Genomic DNA, 27,117 nt, shown 5'->3' on the forward strand with positions numbered 1-27,117 from the left:
CTTGCATAGGACTTTTCTCTTGACATTATTTCCACATTCTTAGAATGGAAATTATTTTCTCCTTTAAAATAAAAAATGCAAATCAGTTAAAGTAACAGGTAAATATCCATCCAATTTCATCAAAATTCTGTGAAAACTGAGATTCTACATAAATTCTAAATATATACTAATATAACAATAATGAAGAATGATGTCATGAAATAGTTCCACGGTGCAAAAGATATTTTAATTGATTGTTCATCAAAGAACATTGAGTTGACATGTTCACATTTTTTTCAAAAGAGATATTTGCTTTCCGATAACATATACCTTTTGAATTCATAAAGTTTTGGAGGTACAAATTAAAACATTCAGCGTTAATGTTTTTGAAAGCATTAAGTTTAGATTATTTTCTCAAGACCCAAGGAGAAAACACCAGAGGAAACATACCCAGCCTGAATTGTTTAAAATGTATTTTCCCTTTAATTAAATAAGAAACATCTGTCTAAGGATTTTGGAAATGAATGTAATCCATCCACACTCTGCCTGTACTAGTTTGCATCCAGTGTCCAATATTTTGAAAGAAAATGCTTTCTTTCTGTAAAGAATTAAATAGTAACATGGAGCGATGTCTGGGTCTGCAGCAGCTGACTCTTGCCTCCAGAGTTTGGGCACTGGAAATTCTAAGGCTATGTCTTTTTCCAGATTTGTTCTTGGGAAACAACCAAATTCTCTCCAGAATCAAGATTAGGGAGTAACATCTGTTTTTCTCCCAACCATCCACTCACCCTGAACACCCTTATCTCAGAATAGTTAGGAAACTGAAGTGACCAGGGTGTATTCAAATACCCAAGCTCAAAATACTGTTCCTTCTCTGGGGTTCACTTAACATCTTCCTCCCCTTCATTCGGGCTTTTAAAAGCTGATTTCTCTCCGAACCTGCACCGCCCACAACACCGACCCATCAGATAGGCCAAATTCTATAAAGAAAGTGGGGACTTGACTCCCTGATGGCTCTGGCACTTTGAAACCAGCACCAACAGTTGAGAATGACAAATATCACTTACTGGTGTTGTCAAATGGTATCTGCCTGCACTGCGCAGACCCCTCGGGCGGCCAAGGACAGTAGTAGACTGCTCCCCCTTCCACGATGTCTGGCTGGCTGGTGTTGGCTTTGGGCGCCCCCACCAAGACACTCGCCCTGAGAAGAGGTTGGACAAAATCACTCCTTGGAATCAGAAACGTACTTATGATGGAGACAGACTGTCAAACTAGATTTCCTCTTGGAAACCTGGTTTGGAAGAGGGTGCAAATATTCCTAATTCTTCTCTAGGTGGAGCTATGTATACAGTGAGTTGAGAGATTGCGGGGGGCCGGGGTGGGCGGTGGGGGGTGGGTAGTGAGAATTAGCAAAGGACAGAGCCCAGCTGCTTATAGCAGACAGCACTTGAGCCCAGACGCTTAATTGTTACAGGCTATGTATAAACAGACCGTGTTGTGGTCGTTGTTTTAACTGGCCGGAGTCTGTTCGGTCCTGTGTTTCCCCTTTGTACGATGCTCCAGTCTTTGTCCCTGGAGCTCCGTAGGACTTTCGGATTCGAGGCAAGTGACATGTCCCTGGTTCAAAGTTCACAAGGCACAGTCAGCGTGGAATGGGAGGGTAGAGGCTGGTGGCGGGGAACCGGACGGGACCCTAAGTGGGCAGCGGGATGGGCGCTCGGGATCGCCTGCCAGCAGGCTGCGGGGACAGGCCTGGGTCCCCCGGCAGAGGGGCAGGGACCCGCACCTGGGGCGACTTACGTGCGAGCGGCAGGTATGTGGAAGTCCACCGCGTAGCCGAAGTAGCTGCCTTCGGGTCCGCTGTACACCGTGAGCTTGTCCACGTCCAAGTTGAACGCCTGCGAGGCGGGGGACCACAGCATCCCCAGAGCGGCCGAGAAGCAGCAGAGGGGCGCGAGCGGCCGTGCCCGGCTGCCCCGGGGACCGCGGCGGGGCCGGGCAGACATCGCCCTCCGGCCGGGTGGTGCTCACCGGGCAGTGCGAGCCGAGGACCCCGGCTGGGAAACGGCGGGCGTGACGGCCGGCGGTCCCAGGAGCCCCAGTCCCGGGTCGATGCGCGCGACGCGTCCGCGGTGACAGCCCCGGGCGCTCCTCCGCGCGTCCCCTGCGGTCTGCTGGCCGCCGGATCCCGCGGCTGGGGGCTAGCGGAGGGGATGCGAGCCCTCTTCTGGCGGCGGGAGGGGGCCCCGGTGCGCTCGGGGCGCCTCCTAGTGGCCGGCCCGCGCAGTGCGGGCTGGAGCCGGTAACTCACCGACAGTCCTCGCCCCCGCGGGCGGCCGGCGCCAGGCGCCTGTTTCAGTGGGTTGGCTTTCTACTGCAGTTGCATCTTAAGAACTATCTGCGCCTCCCGCTTGCCAATTCAAGCCATTGGCTTTGGAAGCATTCCCCCCCACCCCCAGCCCCCGAAACCGCTCCGCCCGCCTCTGCTCAGCGTTGGGCGAGGGTTTGCTCTGGTTTCTCCCAAATGGAAGGATGTGAAAGCATACCCACCACGAGGGAAGAGGCCAGACAAAGCCGAGATCTTGGCATTACCTCTGCAGCCTTAAGATCCCTCGGAGTCGATGCATAGTCAGTCTGTGACTGAGAAGTAAAGTTTAAATCCAATAATCCTCTTCTCCCCCATCTCCACCCCACTTCCCTGCAGAGGTAACTAATTAAGCAATCCTGGAGATTGTATTCAGGTCTTTCTCAGAGACACGTGGAGCAGGTTACATGCCTTGGTCCTAAATTTCTGTGACCTTGTGTAACTGTGGTGACGACTGGCAAAACTGGGAATGTTGGAACTTACAGTTTACCCACAGCAGGCGTAGAGGGTGTAGGTTGGAATCTGGGAATCTGCAGGAGTTCAAACGTCAGTTCCAATCCGGGGGTGTTATTGATCTCTTTCTGTGTCTTCTGCTTGGGAGAGGGAGTGAAAGATGAGTAGGGGGAAAAGGCAAAGGAGAAGCGTGGTACCAGAAGGCTTTTCATAACGTGCAGTCTTCCAGGGAAACAGAAAGAGAGCAATTAAGCGTTAAACAGGATGGCGCTGGGGTTAAATGAAAATGAAGCCTAGAGAGAAGAGAGGGGAGTAGGGTCCACAGTATTTTAATGAGATTCGTTGGCAATTTAAGGAGAAATTTGAATAGTAGGCTTGGCTTTGGACATTGTGGGCATAGTGATTTAGGCTAAGTATTACAGAAATAGAGGCTAAGATGATACGGTTGTGCAAGGGATTTGAATAAAAATGTGGGTTGGGGAGGAGTGGGAGGTAGGGATCGACCTCCTAAGAAAGGATCTTAATAACAAGAACAATTATTGAGGCAAAGGTAGTGGGTTCTACAGGGATTTTGGAAGTTTAGTGAAGGATGTGTGTGTTGGGGCAGGAGGTCAATTGTCAGAAGGAAGAGAGAGCCAAGTGGTTGTTGCCCAAATGTGCGTAGTGATGAGGACTCCAACGTGATAAACAGATGGAAGGGAAATGAATTCCACAATGTTAATTAACAGGAAAAGGGCCAGAAGACTGATGGCAGAATGAAAGTGAAAGATAAACCCAAGGTGAGTCTACAGGTATCAGTTTAGAAGAGCAGAATCACAGACAGTAGCAATGGGGCAAGGAGACCAGAATGGGAGGGATACAGTGAGTTAGATTCTGGACCTGTTGAATCTGTTAATAGTGTGGGATCCCCAAGAAGCTGGAATCATAAACTGTGATTCAGAGCAGTGGTCTACTCTGATGGAGCAGATGTGGGAGTCCACCCACAGAAAATCTCTGCTCCCATTGAAAAGCTAGACTTTATCTGCCTTACATCAGAACCCACTTGGTAGACTGATTTAAATTTTATGTTTCCTTCTTTGCCTGTCTCATCCCGTAAAAATGCTAAAAATTAATAAGCTATCAGAAGATTACCTAACAAATCATCACATCTGGATTATTTCCTAACTGAATAGTCTTTTCCCAGACAAGGCTTTAAGAGTAGAGGGTAGAAAACTTTTTTCTCAGTCCAAAAGTCCATTTGTGTTAGATAGAAGTCTGCTATTCTGGGTCAGGTTACAACTGGCAATAGAAGTGATATTCCCTGGAGTAAATTTCAATGAGTAATTCACATGCAACATACACATAGGCAGAAAAAGAGCCCTGGGAGACAGTGAGGCTGGGAAATAGCCCTAGCTCCATCATTTCCTGAGACTGCATGCTGAAATTTGCAAATTCATTATATTGCAGGCAAGATTTAGGTTGGAATGTAACACCTGAATAGGTAGAAGTTCAGTTCAGTCGCTCAGTCGTGTCTGACTCTGTGTGACCCCATGAACCGCAGCACGCCAGGCCTCCCTGTCCATCACCAACTCCCTGAGTCCACCCAAACCCATGTCCATTGAGTCGGTGATGCCATCCGACCATCTCATCCTCTGTCGTCCCCTTCTTCTCCTGCCCTCAATCTTTTCCCAGCATCAGGGTCTTTTCCAATGAGTCAGCTCTTTGCATCAGGTGGCCAAAGTATTGGCATTTCAGCTTCAACATCAGTCCTTCCAATGAACAACCAGGACTGATTTCCTTTAAGATGGACTGGTTGGATCTCCTTGCAGTCTAAGGGACTCTGAAGAGTCTTCTCCAACACCACAGTTCAAAAGCATCAATTCTTCGGCACTCAGCTTTCTTCACCGTCCAACTCTCACATCCATACATGACCACTGGAAAAACCATAGCCTTGACTAGACGGACCTTTGTTGGCAAAGTAATGTCTCTGCTTTTTAATATGCTGTCTAGGTTAGTCATAACTTTCCTTCCAAGGAGTACGTGTCTTTTAATTTCATGGCCACGATCACCATCTGGAGTGATTTTGGAGCCCAGAAAAATAAAGTCAGTCACTGTTGCCACTGTTTCCCCATCTATCTGCCATGAAGTGATAGGACTGGATGCCATGATCTTAGTTAGAAAGTAACAGCATAATCTTAGACATGCACTTGGTCCACATATCAACTTAATGGACAGAAGTTCAGTTCAGTAGCTCAGTTGTGTCCGACTCTGTGACCCCATGGACTGCAGCATGCCAGGCCTCCCTGTCTATCACCAACTCCCAGAGCTTATTCAAGCTCATGTCCATTGAGTCGGTGATGCCATCCAACCATCTCATCCTCTGTCGTCCCCTTCTCCTCCTGCCTTCAATCTTTCCCAGCATTGGGGTCTTTTCCAATGTGTCAGTTTTTCATATCAGGTGGCCAAAGTACTGGAGCTTCAGCATCAGTCCTTCCAATGAATATTCAGGACTGATTTCCTTTAGGATTGACTGGTTTGATCTCCTTGCTGTCCAAGGGACTCTCAAGAGTCTTCTCCAATACCACAGTTCAAAAGCATCAATTCTTCGGACAGAAATAGCTCAATATAATAAAATGATTTGTATAAATCAGCATATGACCAGGGTATCCCCTTTTGTTACTCCCTCTTGATTTTTGATATTTCCAGCATGTTCCTGATCTTTTAATTCAAGATATGGGTAGGTTGAAGGAAAGTTACACAGCTGGAAATAGCCTGGAGTTAAAACTCCCCTCTGGGTCCTCCCCACCATTCTATGCAAAACAAAGAACTCTCTCACCCGAAGGGAAAAAAAAAAAGGACATTAAGGCTGATTACACCCAGCTCCCCACAGGTCCCAGCCTCTGGCCAATCTCCAGAATTCCTTGCCCCAGCCCTTTAAGAGATAACTACTCCAAACAACCTTGGAGAAGAACAGGCCCCCTTAAGACAGTAGATTTCCACATATATGCCTATATATACTTACTCTTTTCTTGGGTTACTGCAGCAGCTCACTAATCTGACTGCTGCCCCTTCTCGCCTCATTAAAAGTGATCTGTTCCTGTAAAGTGCGGTCTCATTCTTTTTCTGAACCTCGCACTCTGTAACTCCCTTACCCTACATAGGTCAGGGAAGAAACCTCTACTTATTGCCACATCAGTTCAGTTCAGTCGCTCAGTCGTGTCCAACTCTTTGCGACCCATGAACTGCAGCACGGCAGTCTTCCCTGTCCATCACCAACTCCCAGAGCTTGCTCAAACTCATGTCTATCGAGTCGGTAATGCCATCCAACCATCTCATCCTCTGTCGCCCCCTTCTCTTCCCACCTTCAATCTTTCCCAGCATCAGGGTCTTTTCAAATGAATCAGTTCTTCACATCAGGTGGCCAAAGTATTGGAGTTTCAGCTTCAACATCAGTCCTTCCAATGAATATTCAGGACTGATTTCCTTTAGGATGGACTGGTTGGATTTCCTTGCAGTCCAAGGGACTCTCGAGAGTCTTCTCCAACACCACAGTTCAAAAGCATCAATTCTTTGGTGCTCAGCTTTCTTCACCATCCAACACTCACATCCATACATGATTACTGGAAAAACCATAGCCTTGGCTAGACAGACCTTTGTTGGCAAAGTAATGTCTCTGCTTTTAAATATGCTATCTAGGTTGGCTATAACCTTCCTTCCAAGGAGTAAGTGTCTTTTAATTTCATGGCTGCAATCACCATCTGCAGTGATTTTGAAGCCCCAAAAAATAAAGTCTGACACTGTTTCCCCATCTATTTCCCATGAAGTGATGGGACCAGATGCCATGATCTTACTTTTCTGAATGTTGAGCTTTAAGCCAACTTTTTCACTGTCCTCTTTCACTTTCATCAAGAGGCTCTTTAGTTCTTCTTCACTTTCTGCCATAAGGATGGTGTCATCTGCATATCTGAGGTTATTGATATTTCTCCTGGCAATCTTGATTCCAGCTTATGTTTCTTCCAGCCCAGCGTTTCTCATGATGTACTCTGCATATAAGTTAAATAAGCAGGGTGACAATATACAGCCTTGACGTACTCCTTTTCCTATTTGGAACCAGTCTGTTGTTCCATGTCCAGTTCGAACTGTTGCTTCCTGACCTGCATACAGGTTTCTCAAGAGACAGGTCAGATGGTCTGGATTCCCATCTCTTTCAGAATTTTCCACAGTTTATCGTGGTCCACACAGTCAAAGGCTTTGGCATAGTCAATAAAGCAGAAATAGATGTTTTTCTGGATCTCTCTTGCTTTTTTGATGATCCAGCAGATATTGGCAATTTGATCTCTGGCTCCTCTGCCTTTTCTAAAACCAGCTTGAACATCTGGAAGTTCACAGTTCACGTACTGCTGAAGCCTGGCTTGGAGAATTTTGAGCATTACTTTACTAGCGTGTGAGATGAGTACAATTGTGCAGTTGTACAATTTGAGCATTCTTTGGCATTGCCTTTCTTTGGGATTGCGATGAAAACTGACCTTTTCCAGTCCTGTGGCCACTGCTGAGTTTTCCAAATTTGCTGGCATATCGAGTGCAGCACTTTCACAGCATCACCTTTGAGGATTTGAAACAGCTCAACTGGAATTCGATCACCACCACTAGCTTTGTTTGTAGTGATGCTTCCTAAGGCCCACTTGACTTCACATTCCAGGATGTCTGGCTCTAGGTGAGTGATCACACCATCGTGATTATCTGGGTCGTGACCTTATTATTATTGCCATTACAGCCGATTATATTATATTATATTGCCACATAATTGGATTTATATTATTGTTCCTTTCTTCTAAAATACGCTTGTTATTGATTTATACAACAAACCTACATTTTATACAGTGTCACTTTCCACTGTACAGATGAGGGCCTTAAGGTTCAGAGAGGTACAAGCATATACAAATTTACAGAGCAAGTAAGTGGTGTTATTTTTTAAAAATACATTTTAATTATTTATTTTTGGCTGTGCTGGGGCTTCATTGCTGTACCAGCTTTTCTCTAGTTGCAGCAAGCAGGGAATACTCTCTAGTTGTGGTGCATGGGCTCCTCATTGCAGAGCATGGGCCCTAGGGCAAGTGGGCCTCAGTAGTTACCTACTCTGAAGGCTCAAGAGCACAGTCTCAATAGTTGTGGTTTAGGGGTTTAGTTGCTGTGCAGCATGTGGAATTTTCTTGGACCAGGAATTTAACCCACATCTCCTGCAGCAGCAGGTGGATTCTTTACCATTGGGCCAACAGGGAAGCGCCAGTGGTGTGATTTGAATCTAGGACTCTCAGGTGCTAAAACCAGTTCCTCAGGCTATTCGGTCTATAAGCATATTTTTGTAAATCATGGCAAAAATGAGAAGTCACCTTTCTGAAGTATTAAGCTCTTCTGGTCTGGTCCTTTGGGCATGTTGCAAGTCATGATAGCAGCTGTGTACTTTTATAGGAGGTCACGGCAAAGGGTTTGGTTGTTGTCGTTCACTCGCTCAGTCATATCTGACTCTTGGTGACCCCATGGACTGCAGCACACACAATTCCCTGTCCTTCACTATTTCCCAGAGTTTGCTCAAACTCACGTCCATTGAATCAGTGATGCCATCTAACCATCTCATCCTCTGTCATACCCTTCTCCTCTTGCCTTCAGTCTCTCCCAGCATCAGGGTCTTTTCCAATGAGTCAGCTCTTTGAATCAAGTTGGCCAAAGTATTGGAGCTTCAGCTTCAGCATCAATGTTTCCAAAGAATATTCAGGGTTGATATCCTTTAGGATGGACTGGTTTTATCTCCTTGCTGTCCAAGGGACTCTCAAGAGTCTACTCCAACACCACAGTTCAAAAGCATCAATACTTTGGCGCTCAACCTTCTTTATGGTCCAACTCTCACACTTGTATATGACTACTGGAAAAATCATAGCCTTGACAATATGGACCTTTGTTGGCAAAGTGATGTCTCTGCTTTTTAATACGCTGTCTAGGTTTGTCATAGCTTTTCTTCGAAGGAGCAAGCGTCTTTTAATTTCATGGCTGCAGTCACCACCTATGGTGATTTTGGAACCCAAGAAAATAAAGTCTGTCACTATTTCCACTTGGTATTCAAAGAGTAAAGGAAAAGCAAACTAACTCGAAGCTCTTTGACCTCCCCTAGGAGACCAAAAACCTGGGAGAAGAGTAAATCTCACAAGAAACTAGAAAAAAAAACTGTAATAATTACAGGGACAGGATAGGTCTGAATAAGTGTCTTGTACATTTCATTATTCTGACACGTGGGAAAGATGCCAATCAGTAAAACCCAGGATACTGTCAGAGAAACACATGGACAATGACAGGTCTTATGCTGAATGAGAAGTTTGACATTTTAAAGATCTTCTAGCACTGATTTATTTGTCAGAAAAGTAAGTCTGGTAATTGTTTATCATGCATGTGAGTACGTGTGTATATTTAATGCTGAGAAAGGTATACATAGTTGTTTCCCCAAACAGAAGAAGAAAGAACCCAAAGGTCAAAGATGAAACAGATTTGGCCCAAACTTTCCAAAAATAAATAAGTAAAGAGTACCACAGGAAAAAAAAATGCTCTCTGGGTTGTAGCCATGTACAAAATATTTAAAAATAGAGATGCTGTAACATTTAACCATTAGTGCATACTTCTTAACAGAAGATCAAATGTATTTGTTACTTAATAACCAATTACTGTTCCCCTCTATGTTTAAATCTATTTCCTTATATGATAAAAAGTGATCCTGGGACTTCCTTGGTGGTCCAGTGGTTTAAGTGGTGATGCTTCCACTGCAGGGGGCATGGGTTCAGTTCCCCTTATGCTGTGTGGAGTGTCTAAAAAAATAGCTCCCCCCAAAAAAGTGACCTTGCCTCCAAATCAAGGGCCAAGAGAGTCCATACCTGAGTATTTCATTAATACACCACAATTTCAATATGTTATTTAAACCATTTACAAAATAAGCCCAGGCAACCCACTCCAGTATTCTTGCCTGGAGAATCCCAGGGATGGCAGAGCCTGGTGGGCTGCCATCTATGGGATCGCACAGACTCGGACACGACTGAAGCGACTTAGCAGCAGCAGCAGCAAAAATAATATGCTCGTGAAGATTCCATCAGCTTTAAAAATGAAGCACCCAATGGAAGGTAGTTTTTCAATCTCTTCTTGTATTTGTGGTAATTGAGGTGATCTCAAAGGTTTTTTTGGTTTGTTTTTGTTTTTTGCCCACTGGACTCAGTGTTCCTGCAATATTAGAAACTACCTATTATTATAAACTAGTCAATTAAACTTATATTGGGCAAACAACTCTTAAATCTGTCAAGTGTCTCTGCTAGCATAAGCTTATGTCTGCAAATTTCCTATTTCTGGTCCCTGGAGGGTGAATCTCATTATAGTAAAATCTTTTTTTTTCTTTTTGATAATTTTGTTTGTAATTCTCTTTTATGATTTCCCTTCATGATTTTATTAGCCACTTTTAAGTTAAAAGTGCTGCAGCTCATGGCCCCCGTGTTGGCAGCTGTTCAAGCACAGTCAACAGTTGGTTTAGCTGAAGGAAAATTCCCACTAGTCAAAACCAGACTCCAACTTGATCTCTTTTTAGAATGAGCCTTTTAAATACAACTCTGCTTTAAACAAAAATAAAAATAAATAAAAACAGTTCTTCCTCTAAAAAAGGAAGGTAAACGAGGCCAATGATGCTCTTCCAGAGCCCTGACATCTGGGGATAAATCTTCCTGAGAGTCAAAGACCCCAGGCAGTTGAGTTTATATGAAAGATCTTGATTTACAGATTTTAATTAGGGCCCATTCACTCCAGAATCTTGAAAAACCTACACACATCTGATGGGTTGGCCATAGTGACTAAGGCAAACTTCCAGGGGGAAAAATTCACAACATCTTAGTTGTAAACTTGAAATCTGGAAATGGGGAAGGCCAGTTTCCCAAGAGCTTATGTTTCAGTCCAGTGCCAAAGGAATATATTAGATTGGCTTTATTATTATTATTAAATTTCAATGAGGTATTGGGGTTCAGGCCTCACTACCCTGGTCCCAGGGAAAGAAAGTCACTTAAGATGAGAAGTGAACATTCTCCTCACTTGTGTCTTCATTCATTCAGGTATCTGAAAGTAAATACCACAGACTGGATGGCTTATTAAAAATAGAAATTTATTCCTCTCACTTCTGAAGACCAGAAGTTCAAGATCAAGATGCCAGCGCAGTTGAGTTCTCACAAGTGCCCTCTCCAGGTTGCAGACTGCCAACTTCTTATTGTATTCCCATATGGCAGAAAGGGGTTGAGAGAGTTCTCTGGGGTTCCTTTGGTAAGGCACTAATTCCACCATGGGGCTCTGCCCTCATCACTTCCCAAAGGTCCCACCTCCTAACACTATCACACTGGAGGTTAGGATTCCAACGTGTGAATTTGGAGGCAGGGTGGAGTGCTGGACGCAAATCTTCACCCCATTGCATCAGGACTTGAAACGAGAGGCTTTCGTGAACATGGTGCTACAGGCACCTCCATGGACCAAGGACAAGAGTAATAGTTGTGGGCTTCAGGGGGAGACAGCAGCTGTGGTCTCCGGATACCCTTCATTCAGCCCTTAGAGAAGGACAAAGGACTCCAAAGATATCCTACAAACAGGTGGGGACGTCATGAACAAGTCCTCCAGCTATAGGAGGAGGTGAAGGCTGCAGCATCTGATTGGTGATCTGAACGTGATTTAAACCCTACACTAGGTTGCTATGTTTATTCTAAGGTTAGAAGATGTCATGGGGGTGTCTAGGACTGCCCTCTAGTGTCTGTGATCCTATAAAGTGTGTGGGATTTTCTTGTGAGAAAATGATTTAGTCTCAAACAATTTAGATGAACTTTTCATTACAAAGTTCCCAAATTTGAGTTGGTCTCTCCCACGTTTATCACCATCTTTATTTCCTTGTGGTACTTTGCAAATTAGGTTAAAGGGAAAAAGAACAAGAGAGCCACAGGGGATGGAAGGAAAGGAAAAAAGGAAGAAGGGAGGAAGGGAAGGAATTTGCCCATAGAAACTATGTTTCATATTTTCCCAGCTAACTGCAAAATCCAAATCAGATTTCAATATCACTCATGCAAGGACTATATTCTACTCAATTTCGTCAGCCCTACCTAACTTTGTTATTTGCTTATTCCTTATTTTTATCCCATCAACAGATATGAGCACTAACTGTGTCTTATTTACAGTGCCAGCCCTGGAGATATAATTGTGAATTTAAGAGATATAGTTCTTTCCTTCCTGGAGCTTATGTTCTAGTGAGGAGATACCAACCTGATGAGACTATAATTAACTAGAACAGTGCCAGGAGCAGAACTAATAGGGAGGGTGTGGTTAGAGAAGAATGGGTGTAGGGAAGCTTTTAGGAGATCATTTTCCTCCAAATAAGAACACAGCCACATGACCCACCAAAGAATAATGGACTATTCATGATGCAACTTTTTAAAACACATGTGGTTGCTACACTGCTCACCCAGATCTGGAAAACAAGGGACCTTATGTCTTGGTGGACCTTAGTGTCCCTGACTTAGAGAAGTTCACGCTTAGCATATTATAACTAAGATATGGAATCAAGGTAAAACTTTTAGTGCCCATGTACAACAAGCCTCCTGTAGTATCTGTGCATTTTGTCATCTGTGTAACTTACATAAGGAAGCCTCCTGCTTATCATGACAGTAAGTCATCCGTGCCCATGGCCTTGACCACTTTAAGTCTCTCTGTGCAGCAGTGCCCTAGTCTGTTTCCAGGGCTAGTAGCCTTTGAGAGAACAGTCTGAAGGTTGGAAGTGAATTTCTTGTCTTCTGCTTAGATTGCTTGAAACGTGACTAATTGACTAAAGTTGACCTTTCTGGTTTTTATTGTTACAACTTATTAAAAAATGTGTCCTTTGCCCAAAGCCCTCTGGGCACATGCACAAAAAAATAGAAATATGACAAGTTAAATTAAAACCAGCAGATGAAAGCTAAAACACTCTCATAAAGTTAAAAAGAAAGATGCCAAGTAGCATTTCTGGAAGGAGAAAACTAAACCAAATGGATTAAGCTTTGCCATTTTTCTACTGGTTTGCAAGGAGGACATGTTCAAAATAGATGTTAGAGTGATTTCCTACAAAATCCTTGAAAAACTTGTGCCACTACATATTTTGATACCAAATCCTGTAAATAATGATAATCCCAGCAAGAGGAAGGATCTAAAATTTAATTCTTTTTATAGTGATATTAAGATTGCTGTTTAGCCCTTAGTCACAGTGTGGCTTCATTCAGTTGCATCTCATTCTTGGGAGAAGAGAGGTTAGCTTTAAACACAGTTAACATTTCTCTCTTGAACTCTAATCATTGCTGTCAGTTCAGTCATACTGTGATTCTATTTAGAAACCAGTGCTGCTGATACATGTAGAAACAGTTGGTATTAAGAACATGAATTCTGGAGCCAGATATCTGGTGCATACCTCAGCTTTGCCATTTACCTGTATGTGGGCAAGTTACTTACCATCTCTGTGCCTGCTGCTGCTGCTGCTAAGTTGCGTCAGTCGTGTATGACTCTGTGTGACCCCATAGACGGCAGCCCACCAGGCTCCTCTGTCCCTGGGATTCTCCAGGCAGGAATACTGGAGTGGGTTGCCATTTCTTCCTCCAGTGCATGAAAGTGAAAAGTGGAAGTGAAGTCACTCAGTCGTGTCTGACTCTTCGTGACCCCATGGGCTGCAGCTTACCAGGCTCCTCCGTCCATGGGGTTTCCCAGGCAAGAGTACTGGAGTGGAGTGCCATTGCCTTCTTCGTCTCTGTGCCTAGGTTTCCCCAACGGTAAAATGAAGATACAAACAGCAAATCATATAGATTTGTGAGGACTAAATGGGTTAATGGACCATAAAGAAGACTGAGTGCTGAAGAACTGATGCTTTTGAACTGTGGTGCTGGAGAAGACTCTTGAGAGTCCCTTGGACAGCAAGGAGATAAAACCAGTCCATCCTAAAGGATATCAACCCTGAGTATTCATGGAAGCACTGATGCTGAAGCTGAAGCTCCAATACTTTGGCCACCTGATGCAAAGAACCAACTCATTGGAAAGGACCCTGATACTGGGAAAGATTGTGGGCAAGAGGAGAAGGAAGTGACAGGCAGATGGTTGGATGGCATCTGATCCAATGGTCGTGAGTTTGAGGAAACTCTGGGAGATAGTGAAGGACAGGAAATCCTGGCATGCTGCAGTTCATGAGGTTGCAAAGAGTTGGACACAACTTAGTGACTGAAGAACAACAATAGTTTGAGATACAGGAGAGAATCTTTACAAATAAGTCAACTGATTCTTGCACTGGATTTTGCACATGGAGAAAAATATTTTGCAAAGCAATTATCTCTTGCTCAGAAGTCCAAATTGCAGACATAATAGGTGGCCTGTTTAAGCTAAGGGGTTATTAATATGTATTGGTCATGAGCTTTATGTTTTTCTTTGCCCTTTATGTACATAATCTCTTTTAACAGATTATTATTATTATTTAATGATTTTGGTCCCATGGTTTGTGGGATCTCAGTTCCCTGATAAGTAATTGAACCCAGGCCAAGGCAATGAAAGCCTGGAATCCTAACCACTAGGCACCAGGGAACTCCCTTACCATATTTTTAAATATTCCATTTTAAAAATAAGGAAACCTAGGGAATTCCCTGGTAGTCAGTGGCTAAGACTCCACGTTCCCAATGCAGGGTGCTTGGGTTCAATCCCTGATCAGGGAATTAGATCCCACATGCTATAGCTAACAATTCCATATGCCTCAACTAAGACCCAGCTCAGCCAAATAAATAAATACATATTTAAGAAAGTAACGGAGAAGGCAATGACACCCCACTCCAGTACTCTTGCCTGGAAAATCCCATAGACGGAGGAGTCTGGTAGGCTGAAGCGACTTAGCAGCAGCAGCAGCAAGAAAGTAAATAAATAAAAAGAAGGAAACCTAAATTTGATGGGGCTAAGTAACTTGCAAGAATTTACTTGCAGGAAGTATGTGGTGAAAACTGAGGGTAAATCACATGATGTCTGATTCCGCAGAACTTACATTTTCTATCAATCTATTTCTCTTTTCTAGGTTTGGGACAAGACACTATATCAGATTCTTTGAAAAGTCAATACAAGGAAGCACTGAAAGAAGTGAGAGGGCCTAAAGGCAACAATACCCAGTAGCAACAAGCAAACCCAGGCACCAGATGTGGGTTTCTAATACCAGTCTCCAATAGAAGGAACTAGGGTCTTTGGAGAAACAGCTAATCCTGGAAGCAGGTAATAGACAAGATTAACCTGGGATATCTTATAGCAAGAAAATAAGGAAGTACTCAGAAACCAAACTGATAGAGTTTATCAAGGGGAGGCAAGAACCAACTGAAAGCGCTCCCAAAGGCTACTTGAAAAGCAAAATAAGTAATATAGTATTGGATTATAACTTGAGGTGTAAAGTAAATCATTATGAGCCCTCTTATGGCCTGAATTGTGTCCCCCCCGCCAAAGAAAAATTATTTGCTGAAGCCCTAATCCCCAATGATACTATATTTGGAAATAGGGCCTTTAAGAAAGTAAATAAGCCTAAATGAGATCATAAGGATAGGGCCCTATTCCAAAAGGACTAGTGCCCTTTTAAGAGGACGAGATACCAGAAATCTTTTTCTCTCAGAACGTGTACTGTGAGCATGCAGTGAGAAGGCAGCCATCTGCAAACCAAGGAGAGAGGTCTCATTAGGAAACAACCCTACTGATCTTAGACTTCCAGCCATCAGGATGGTGAGAAAATGAATTTCTATTTTTTAAGCTGCCAGGCACTGTTATAGCAGTGCTAGTAGACTAATACAAGTCCATACCAATATAAATTATTGAGCAAACAAATATGTGGGAAGAAGAGACAAATACCTATACATTAGAAACTTTAAAAAAAATGTATGTGGACATTGTCCCCTTGAGGAGATAGAGCATAGCTCTCTACACTGGGTTCGATGACTTTCTTCCAAAGACATAGTATGGAAAGGGTGTAACAGTACAGAAGATTGACATCATCGGTGGTAAGTCAAGCTGATAACGTTTTCTTAATATGACCTGGTAAGAACAGCACTTGTCTTCCTCCTCCAAACTAAAATTCCTGTCAAATCAAAAGAAAAACATCAGACAAACCCAAATTGAGGGACAGTTTACAAAATACCTGACCAGATTTCTCCAAAGTGTCAAGGTCACCCAAATGAAGCAAAGTCTAAAACTGTCACAGTTTAATAGATCCTAAGCAGATTTGATGACTAAATGTGATGTGGGACTCTGGATGGAATCTTGTAGCATACAAAGGACTAGGTAAAAACTGAAGATATCTGAATAAGGTATGAGCTTCAGTTAATAACCATGTGTCAATATTGGTTCATTGGTCCTGACAAATGTATCAAACTCATGTTTGATCGTAGCAGGGGATACTAGCTACAGGATATATATGGAAACTGCTTAGATATCTATATATTTTGGTAAGCTTTCTGTAAGTATAAAACTATTCTAAATGAAAAGTCTATTTAAAGGAATTCCCTGGTGGTCCAGTGGCTAAGATTCTGTGCTCCCAAAGCACGGGGCCCAGGTTTGATCCCTGGTCAGGCGACTAGATCCCACATGCCACAATTAAGACTTGGCATAGCCAAATAAATAAATATTTTTAAAAGTCTATTTTAAACAAATATGCACAATGGTGTTTTTGTTATATCTTCCACATGACTTCTGTCTTATATTGTTTCTCTGAATATTCCAAAGTGAGTATTCACTTATCTTGGGAACAGAATTTAGCTTAGTTTTGTTTTTTCTCACAAAACAGAACCCATTTTTGCAGTAAATATTCTGCCACATCCTGGCAGGAGCCCAGCAGATGAGGCAAGGGAGGGCCAGCATAAGATTGAACATGTTTATCTGTATGAGTAAGGAATTCCTGTAGGTATATTTTAAAGTGCATGCTGCTGCTGCTGCTAAGTCGCTTGAGTCGTGAGTCCCCATATTTGAAACATCTTCACAGTTTTATTCCTCCTCTTGTAATTTTTTTCTCTTTCTGTAGACGACCTCTGAAAATCCCAGAAAACAATATTTGCTTTTAGATGGTTGGGATTGAATCCTCTATTGTCTTTTTTCCCTTTGAATCCTCTTGTTCTTTTTTTCCCACAGAGAAACTCCCAGATTTTTCATTTTATTTTAAGATTATGTTACTGAACCAGATGATCCAGTTTCGCCCTTTGCTTCTCAGGCTCAAAAAGAAAAAAAAAAAATCCCGTGCTGTGGGATTTAGCAAACACTTCACTCTCTTCTCTTCCAGACCCTGTCAGCTGCACTGTTCCAACAGCAGTCAAAGTGGATCTACAGCTCCAAACCCCATTCCTCCTGGATTTTCGTGCTGGCTGCCAACCAAGAACTGGCTCCAGCTGTACTGGCCCCTAATTTCTTTAACTCTTTCCTCTTTATTCTGGTGTTGAGAGTTAGAGCAAAGGAGATTCACGTGCAAGTATTTATTGAGCACCAGTCACCGAGGTTACAGCAGTAAATAAGGCAGGTGAAGTCCTTGCCCATAGAAGCCACATTCTGAAGGATGGATAGCATCATGGCACACTTATTACTGCTAGGAGAGTTACTTGAATGAATGTTTTCATTAGTCCTGATGATGGAGACGCTAATTGTTATTCTCATTTATGAGACATAGAAGCCAAATGACTTACCCAATATCAGGCAGCTAGTTAGTGATAGAGATACAATTTTTTTTTTTTTTATGATTTTATTTATTTTTGGCTATGCTGGGTCTTCGTTGCTGCACAAGTTTTCTCTAGCTGCGATGAGTGGGAGGCTATTCTCTAGTTGCTGTGCTGTGGGCTTCTCATTGCAGTGGCTTCTCTTGCTGTGGAGCGTGGGCTCTAGGGTGGCAGGCTTCAGTAGTTGTGGCTCCTGGGCTCTAGCACACAGGCTCAGTTGCCCTTGGGCATGTAGGATCCTCCAGGACCAAGGATCGAATCCGTGCCTCCTGCTTTGGCAGGCAGACTCTCCACCACTGAGTCACCAGGGTAGTCCCTGGAGATACAACTTAAATCGAAGGTCTCCGATTCCAGAACACTTGGATTCCTAACCATGATAATATTGATAAAATTGTTCTTTTGCGTAGATACTGTCTGACTTCTATCTTGCTCTTTCTACTCTTAAAAAATATGCTGCTTCTAAAAAATATCTGTAATGTCTAATGACAGTTACAAAAAGAAAAAGCGGCTTAAAGAAAATGGTGCCGTACCCATTCAATAGTCGCTTTTGTTTCATGTACTACCTCTTTTTCCTGTTTCTATAGTGAACCTCCCCCCCCCACCCCCACGCTTCGCCCCTCTGCAGAGTATTCAGGTGTTTCAGGTGGGATGAACCCAGCCGGAATTCCACAGATAGATTGGCATAATTTAACAGCCCCTTGGATCATTCTGGCCACATGATAGGTTGGGAAGTACCTCAGACATCAGCCAATCAGTGCCTATCATTCTAAGAGCTGACATGATTGGTTTATAGAACTGTAGACGCGAGGTGAGACACTTGCTTTCTCCTCCAGGGTAGGAAGGAGGTGGTACCTAACTCCAGTCTCTGTCGGCCCCCATTCTGGAGGAGGAACTGAAAGCTCGGATTCGTGGAGCTCAAGTTCTGACCGCACCGCATCTGACGTCGTCCTTACTCATTGACATTTCAGGTGAGTGAGCCCTTAATACTCTTTAATGTTGAAGTCACTTTGAATTAGAGGTTCTTTTTGTTTCATTCAAAAATATGCTATTCGACACAAATAATTGCTTATGTTAGGCATATAAACCTAAATATTTAAGTAAAAAAAAAAAAAAACCTTCACAAGAAACTAAAACAAACAAAACCCCCACTGAATTATCCAGAGGACTTTGAATGTCCAGAGAACATTTGCAGACAAATTTGAATCTCTAACTTATGTGGGGGGGGGGGGGAGAAAAAAAGTAAAATACACCTAGGCTGTGGTAGATTCGTTTGTTTTACACGTGAAAGTAATCAAGACTATGGTTAATAACTTGGGCCCAGATGTACCAGATGCTCAGTTAATTGGCCCCCACTCAGCTGGGTTCACGGTGCAGTGCACAATTGTCTTGGATTTTGTTGCTAAAAACACGCCTGTTTTTGCCAAACAACACTGTTCTGGAGATTTGCCACCCCAAACACAGAGAGCTTGCTGTGATGAAGATTTGTGCCATTGGTGAGACCAGAAAACACCACTAGGTTGTAATAATGCAAGAGGCAACACGTCAGCCTGTGTGTCTTCAATTAATCACACATTAGACAGATTTGAAACAGCGGCTTCGTTCTCGTTAACTAGCCGCTAAGCGTGGAGATAGGAGCCGTGCGTTAGGACCTGAAAGTGTACAGGAAGTAGCATTCTGGCTGACTGTGTGCCTACCCTTCCAAGGACGTTCTCTCTATGTCCAACTTCATGTTCCACGGAGGTTTTAGCCTCTGAGGACACAAGGCCAAAGCTAATCAGGAATCACTTGTTCCATAGCAAGGCTCAACTTTGACCACATTGGGGAGATGGCAGTCTGGAGAGATGGCAGTTGTCTCTAATCTGAGACAAATCACGATGTTTTCAGCTTCCCTGTTAGCTTGATTGGCCCAGGAGGGCCTTGTAGGATAACACAGTGAATATGGCAGCTCTCCAGTCTACTCTTAAAATGTTGAGAAAATAGAGGTCTGGCTGGCAGTGAAAAAACAGATGGTTAGAAGCTTTTACCTTCCTTATTTATTAATTAATTTTTGGCTGTGCTGGGTCTTCATTGCCGTGTGGGCTTTTATCTAGTTGCGGCAAGTGGGGGACTATTCTCGAGTTGTGGTGCACTGGCTTTTCATTGTGGTGGCTTCTCCTTGTTGTGGACCATGGGCTTTAGGGCAACTCGGGCTTCAGTAGATGCAGTTCCCAGACTCTGGACCACAGGCTTAATATTTCTAGCACATGGGCTTAGTTGCTCCATGGCATGTGGGATCGTCCTGGGATTGAACCCATGTCCCTGCATTGACACGTGAATTCTTCACCAGTGAGTCACCAGGGAAGCCCTTATCTTCCTTGTTTAAAATTAATTTTTATTGGAGTATCGTTGATTTTACAGGCTTCCCTGGTGGCTCAGTGGTAAGGAATCCACCTGCAGTCCAGGAGATGCAAAAGACACAGGTTCAATCCCTGGGGCAGGAAGATCCCCTGGAGGAGGAAATGGCAACCCACTCCATTACTCTCATGGGGATAATCCTAAGAGAGAGGAGCCTGGTGGGCTACAGTCCATGGGGTCACAAAGAGTCAGACATGACTGAGCGACTAAGCACTAGTTGATTTAGTGTTGCATTAGTTTCTGCTGTATGGCCAAGTGAATCAGCTGTACGTATACATATATCCACTCTTTTTTAGATTCTATTCCCATATAGGTCATTACCGAGTATTGAATAGAGTACCCTGTCAGCAATGAAAACTTACTAAGATTTCTTTATGATCAGTAAAATTTCTTGTAAAGATTTTGATAAAATATTTGAAGGGCTTAAGTGCACTTCCAGAGTGTGAATTCCTTTTACCTTCCATTTTTAATTTTAAACTTTAAAATATGTTAACGTCTGTTATCTGACAATTGGGCTGTGGATAGGCGTAAATCATGTATTTATTCCCATAGGAATAAAATATACCTGGATATCTGCCCTGTTCTATTAAAACTAAAGAGGGTGAAACTCATGTCAAGTTCAAGTATGGCTTCCTCTGCAAGCAATGCCTGAGCTCTGAACACATGGTGCTACCAAAGCCAGTGTTTATGGGTTGTGTGGAACTTGGAACGTGTTCTTTCATAGGAACAAATGGGATTAGCGAAAGGCCAGCCCACCTGGTGTGCTCATAATGGCCTCATAAGGGAACCATTTATTACAAAACCCAACCATGCTGTTAACAGTGCTTCTGGGGGAAAATGGTTCAGACCACACTCGGGTTGTTGTCCTTCTGTTTGGCTGCAGTAGGTTTGGGATCCTCTTTGGCTATTGCTTAGGGACACAGTTGCGTGGAGAAGGTTGTTGATGGATGGGAATAGACAAGGACTCACTGGTGGCTCAGCGGTAAAGAATCCACCTGCCAATGCCGAGTTTGATCCCTGGGTCAGGAAGATCCCCTGGAGAATGAAATGGCTACCCACTCCAGTATTCTTGCCTGGGAAATTCTCATAGACAGAGGAACCTGGTGGGCTACAGTCCATGAGGTCCCAAAGAGTCAGACATGACTGAGCGACTAGCACTTTTTTTCACTTTCAAATATGGAAGCCAGTAGGATTGAGGGACTGTAAACAAGGGGAGTAGAGAAACAAGGGATGAGAAAGCCAGATGCTCCTAAGCCCTAAGGTCTCTGCTTATGACTTGTCTCCTTTTTAAAAAAAAAAAAATCATTGAGGATAATAACAAGGATGCAGATTTTCCTAAGGTCACCTCATAGACAAAGGAGATGATGGGGCATTAATTCAATTCAGAGAATTGGGGTTTCCTGGAATCTCAGGAATTGATGTAAGCCCGGGCTCTTCTGACACAGTTGTTATTGAGCAGCATTCTTGGCCTCCTTGATCAATAGCAATCGATCAGAGACCAGACAAAAAATTCAGGCAAGGCTTTACTGGGGCCCCTGCTGCAGCAGTGGGGGAGGAAGGACAAAAAACAAGTTCCTTTGCTCACTCCCCAAGGAGAGGTGGGGTGAGGGTAGGAGTGTGTCCAGACGTCGGGCTAGAGGGGTGATTTTGGTGATTTGCCCACCCCTTTGGTGCTATGGTGTGCAGGGGGCATGTGCAGTCTGGCAGTTGGGTTTTTTTTTTTTTGTCTCTGTGTATCTTTTGTCCAGAATTTACCCCAACTGTGCATACACAGTTATTTTTAGTCACTTATGGTTTCTTAGCATTTTTGTTGCTTGAGGAGATGTTTGTCCAGGTACAAGCATTGCAACACAGCAGTAAAGGATCCCAGGTCCCAGGCCTTTCTCACAATGAACTATGAAACTCTGACTTGGAACACCTCATCAGATTTTTGTGTCCTGGGATTTTCAGCCGTTATGGCCATCAGAAAGAAAAGTCAAAATTGAATAGATGTGAAACATTACCTCGACATGAACATCACTGTAACCAGGACCTCATTATAATTTCATCTTCTTATTCAAGGTCAAACAAAATTCAGCTGCTTGCTGAAATGTGAGCAGAGGTAAGATTTTCTTTATTGTTTGTGAATTTCTGTTTAGTTCAATTTTCATTTCAGGAAGTATGCATTAATTTTTGCATGAAAAACACAGCTATACATCTTTGAAGTAGTGGATCTTTGCAAACAAAAATCATCTACAATGAAGTAAAATATATAAGCATTTTTCTTAGGAGAAAGGTCCACACCTTTCATGAGCTCCTTGAAATATTCATGCCCCTCAATAGTTGAGATTCATTGCCCTACAAGAATGAAAATAAGGCATTAATAATGGGTCCACTTTATAGATATAATGGGATGAGTGGGTTCTGAGAGGAGCTGGAGATTTTTCAGCAGCATTCAATATGATGACTTTAAAGCTTACTCATTTGAAAGTAGTAAATCCCTCCATTCCTATTGTAAGATGACAATATATTTGTGGGGTTTTGTTGTTGTTCAGTTGCTCAGTCATGTCCAACTCTTTGCAACCCCATGGACTGCAGGATGCCAGTCTTCCCTGTCCTTCACCATCTCCCGGAGCTTGCTCAAACTCATGTCCATCGAGTCGGTGATGCCATCCAACCATATCTTCCTCTGTTGTCCCCTTCTCCTCCTGCCTTCAATCTTTCCCAGCATCAGAGTCTTTTCCAATGAGTCGGTTCTTTGCCTCGGTGGCCAGCGTATTGGAACTTCAGCTTCAGCCCTTCTAGTAAATATTCAAGGTTGATTTCCTTTAAGTTTGAATTTTTATTTTTAAAATTTATTTTATTCAAGTATTTATTTACAGTGTTGTGTTCATTTCTGCTGCACAGTGAAGTGATTCAGTGATATATATACATATATATACATTCTTTTTCATATTTTTTCCATATGGTTTATCACAGGATATTGAATATAGTTCTCTGTGCTATATTGTAGGACCTTGTTGTTTACCTGTGGGGTTTTAATCTGTGACTTGGTTTATGAAAGAGAAATAATGGTTGTAATATATATTTGTATATAACATGATATTTTAGATATTTAAAGATCTTATATATATATATAATTATACAATCAGTTATCTGAGCAGATAATAATCCCAGATTATTATTATTTCTTGCTGTAACAGTTGGTCCAGGTTATCGTTAAGGAAAAAATGTAGCTTTCTGCCATCTCTCCATATTGCCATCATGGAGCGCAGGAAGGTCTGGCTGATGCTTTCAAGAGTATCAACAATGCCGACAAGAGAGTCAAACCCCAGGTTCTTATTAGGCTGTCCTCCAAAGTCATCATCTGGTTTCTAATTATGATGGTAAAGCATGGTTGCATTGGCGAGTTTGAAATCACTGATGATCACAGAGTTGGGTAAATAGTTGGGAACCTTACATGCAGGCGAACCAAGTGTGGAGCGATCAGCTCCAGATTTGATGTGCATCTCAGAGATCTAGAAAAAGGGCAGAATGGCCTGCTCCTGTCGTATCAGTCTGGTTTTATTGTACTGACAGCCTCGGCTTGCATCATGGACCATGAAGAAGCAAGACAAAAACACACAGGAGGGAAAATCCTGTGATTCTTTTGCTAAAGATGTAAAACATCTGTGCAAATAAAGTGCCTCAACAGGCAGAAAAAAGAGTATAATGTGTAAGCTCTTTAAAACTGGGAACTCTACCTTCTGTGTTCTTTGAAGCTCTGTAAGACCTAACCTCTTACTCTATATCCTTTCATATAAATCAGAATCTATTCAACATCCTGGTAGTATAAGTACTTACTCATAGCCTGGTTACCTTTCTTTACATGTTTGTTTTTTTAATGAGAAGTGTACATAAAGTACTTTTTCACATCCCAAACTATGAGAATTGCCTCAAGACAAAGTCCTTGTGGAATTGTTTGAGTTGTGAGATGCATTAGCTTATTTATTTTGCCATGTGGGTTGTGGGATCCCAAGTAGAGATCAAACCTGGGCCCTCAGCAGTGAAAATTCAGAGTCCTAACCACTGGACTGCCAGGGAACCACTGGCACCTACTTAATGTTCTAGTTATTCTCCTTGGGTGTTACTCTATTTGTCAATATCCTGTTGTTGTTCAGTTGCTAAGTTGTGTGACCAACTCTGTGTGACCCCATGGACTGCAGCATACCAGGCTTCCCTGTTCTTCCCTAAATCCTAGAGTTTGTGCAAACTCATGTCCATTGTGTTGATGATGCTAGCCAACCATTTCATCCTCTGCTGCCTCCTTCCCCTTTTGCCTTTAATCTTTCCCAGCATCACATTCTTTTCCAATGAGTCTGCTCTTTGCCTCAGGTGACCAAAGTATTGGAGCTTCAACTTCAGCATCAGTCCTTCCAATGATTATTCAGGGTTGATTTCCTTTAGGATTGACTGGTTTGATCTCCTTCCAGTCCGAGGGAATCTCAAGAGTCTTCTCCAGCAGCACAATTTAAAAGCATCAATTCTTAGGTGCTCAGTTTTCTTTATAGTCCAACTCTCATATCCATACATGACTACTGGGAAAAACCATAGCTTTGACTATACAGACCTTTGTTGGCAAAGTGATGTCTCAGCTCTTTTAGTACACTGTCTAGGTTTGTCATAGCTTTTCTTCCAAGGAGCAAGCATCTTTTAATTACATGTCTTCAGTCAACATCCACAGTGATTTTGGAGCCCAAAAAATAAAGTGTGTCACTGTTTCCACTTTTCCCCCATCTGTTTGCCGTGAACTGATGGGACTGGATGCCATGATCTTTGTTTTATGAATATTGAGCTTCAAGCCAGCTTTTTCACTTTCCTCTTTCACCTTCATCAAGAGGCTCTTTAGTTCCTCTTTGCCTTCTGCCATTGGAGTGATATCAACTGCATATCTGAGGTTGCTGATATTTCTCCCGGCAGTTTTGATTCCAGCTTATGTTTCATCAAGCCCAGAATTTTGCATGATATACTCTGCACATAGGGCTTCCCTGGTGGCTCAGCTGATAAAGAATCCTCCTGCAATGTGGGAGACCTGGTTTTGATCCCTGGGTTGGGAAGATCCCATAGGGAAGAGAAGAGCTACCCACTCCAGTATTCTGGCCTGGAGAATTCCATGGAATGTATAGTCCATGGGGTCGCAAAGAATCAAACACAACTGAGTGACTTTCACACTTTTTAGTCTGCATATAAGTTAAATTAAGTAAGATGACGATATACAGCCTTGACATATTCGTTTCCCAATTTTGAACCAGTCTGTTGTTCTAACTGTTGCTTCTTGACCTGCATACAGGTTTTCAGGAGGCAGGTAAGAAGACCTGGTATTCCCATCTCTTTAAGAATTGTCCACAGTTTCTGTGATCCACATAGTCGAAGGCTTTAGCCTAGTCCATAAAGTAAAAGTAGATTTTTTTGGAATTTTCTTGCTTTTTCTGTGATCCAGTGGATGTTGGCAATTTGATCTCTGGTTCCTCTGCCCTTTCTAAATCCAACTTGTATATCTGAAAGTTATTGGTTCATGTACTGCTGAGGCCTAGCTGGAAAGATTTTGAACATTACCCTGCTATCATGTGAAATGAGCACAGTTGTATGGTAGTTTGAACATTCTTTGGCATCGCCCTTCTTTGGGGGCAGGGCTTCCAAAGCAGTAAAGTAGCACAGCAGTGAAGAATATGCCTGCCAATGCAGGAGATGAAAGAGACGTGGGTTCAATCACTAGGCCAGGAAGATAGCCTGGAGGAGGGAAGGGAAACCCACTCCAGTATTCTTACCCGGAGAATTCTATGGACAGGGGAGCCTGGCAGGCTACAGTCCACAGGGTCGCAAAGAGTTGGACATGACTGAGCAGCTAACACTTTCACTTCTTTGGGGTTGGAATAAACACTGACCTTTCCAGTCCTGTGGCCACTACCGAGTTTTCTAAATTTGCTGAAATATTGAGTGCAATACTTTGACAGCATCATCTTTTAGGATTTGAAATAGCTCAGCTGGAATTGCATCACTTCCACTAGCTTTGTTTGTAGTAATGCTTCCTAAGGCCCACTTGACTTCACACTCCAGGATGTCTGACTCTAGGTGAGTGACCATACTATTGTGGTTATCCAGGTCATTAAGACCTATTTTGTACAGTTCTGTGTATTCTTGTCACCTCTTCTTGATCTCTTCTGCTTCTGTTAGGTCCTTACCATTTCTGTCCTTTATCATGTCCATCCTTGCATATCCTTGTCAATATCCTGTTAATCCTTTTAATTCTTTCTGATTTTCCCTTGTAATCAGCTTTGTGCACTTTACCAACTTTCTATTATCACAGGCTTCCTGAAATTCCCGTATGTTCCAGTCTCCTTACTGGGCAAGAAAACATTGAAAATATAAGCATTTGATGGTCATCATCTGAGCATCGATTCTGTAGATGTCAAGCAGTGGAGTAGGTTTGGGGATAAGATGCAGTCTCTGCTACCAAATAGTTAAAAGTCCAGACAGATTAAACAGCCTGGTAGAATCTTCTAGGATGCTGTCTCTCTGCTGGGAAGGAAAAGGGTTGTTGTGAATGAATAATTTAGGTGTCACTACCCTGCCAAATTTTAACTCACATGTGCCCCCAAGTGTTGTATGGGTGCTAAGTAAATATGCCATTCCCCAGTCTCATTTTACAGAGGGCCAATTAGACAGGCAGAGACAGTGGCCATTTTATAAATGAATTCATTTCAAAAATTTATCACTCTGAGATCATTCCAGTTTTCCTACGAAAAAGTCCCGTTCCTTTTTGACCACTGTGATAATACGTGTTCATGCTTACAGAAAAGTTGCTTTGGACTTGATTTAATTATCAGTCAGTCAGTCTACAAAAGTGTCCTGAGCAGAGGTTGTTATGTGCCAGATTCTGGGGACACCACAGAGAACAAAACCAAGACCCTGCTCTCACGGGTCTGCAGCCCGCTGGGGAGCGAGATGGGGGATCTGTTATATTGTCCTGAACTCACTTCTCTTAGGCTTGGTCTGATTTACTTCACATCATGTAAGTTCTTTAGATCACTGGTTGGGTTTTCTCAGTGCAAGCAAACTTGGAACTCAGAACTTCCGAATCTGCAGGGTATGACAAGACCCATCATGGTAGCTCACTCTGCAGCAGTGACAGTGGGTTTTCTGCTCTCC

General features: G+C 42.9%; 1 protein-coding gene and 1 long non-coding RNA gene across 6 annotated transcripts in view; one reads left to right on the plus strand and one right to left on the minus strand.

Annotated features, from left to right (window-relative positions):
- ITGA8 (integrin subunit alpha 8) overlaps nucleotides 1-2,218 on the minus strand; it is a 191,190-nt gene extending 188,972 nt beyond the window's left edge. For all 4 annotated transcript variants that reach the window (XM_081553589.1, XM_081553591.1, XM_081553587.1 and 1 more), the window contains exons 1-2: nucleotides 1,780-2,218; nucleotides 1,047-1,180 (exon numbers count right to left, since the gene is read on the minus strand). In XM_081553589.1, coding sequence (XP_081409715.1) covers nucleotides 1,047-1,180; nucleotides 1,780-1,985 — 340 coding nt within the window. In that variant the 5' untranslated portion in view covers nucleotides 1,986-2,218. The remainder of the gene's footprint in view (nucleotides 1-1,046; nucleotides 1,181-1,779) is intronic.
- The window catches only part of LOC145531379 (uncharacterized), a 142,236-nt gene that overhangs the window by 45,148 nt on the left and 69,971 nt on the right, over nucleotides 1-27,117 (plus strand). For both annotated transcript variants that reach the window (XR_014072387.1, XR_014072386.1), the window contains exons 3-4: nucleotides 14,898-15,088; nucleotides 18,390-18,524. This is a non-coding gene — a long non-coding RNA (uncharacterized LOC145531379). The remainder of the gene's footprint in view (nucleotides 1-14,897; nucleotides 15,089-18,389; nucleotides 18,525-27,117) is intronic.

This window comes from Giraffa tippelskirchi, chromosome 13, assembly GCF_054371585.1.
Source record: "Giraffa tippelskirchi isolate mGirTip1 chromosome 13, T2T-mGirTip1v1.2.pri, whole genome shotgun sequence".
Classification (NCBI taxonomy): Eukaryota; Metazoa; Chordata; class Mammalia; order Artiodactyla; family Giraffidae; genus Giraffa; species Giraffa tippelskirchi.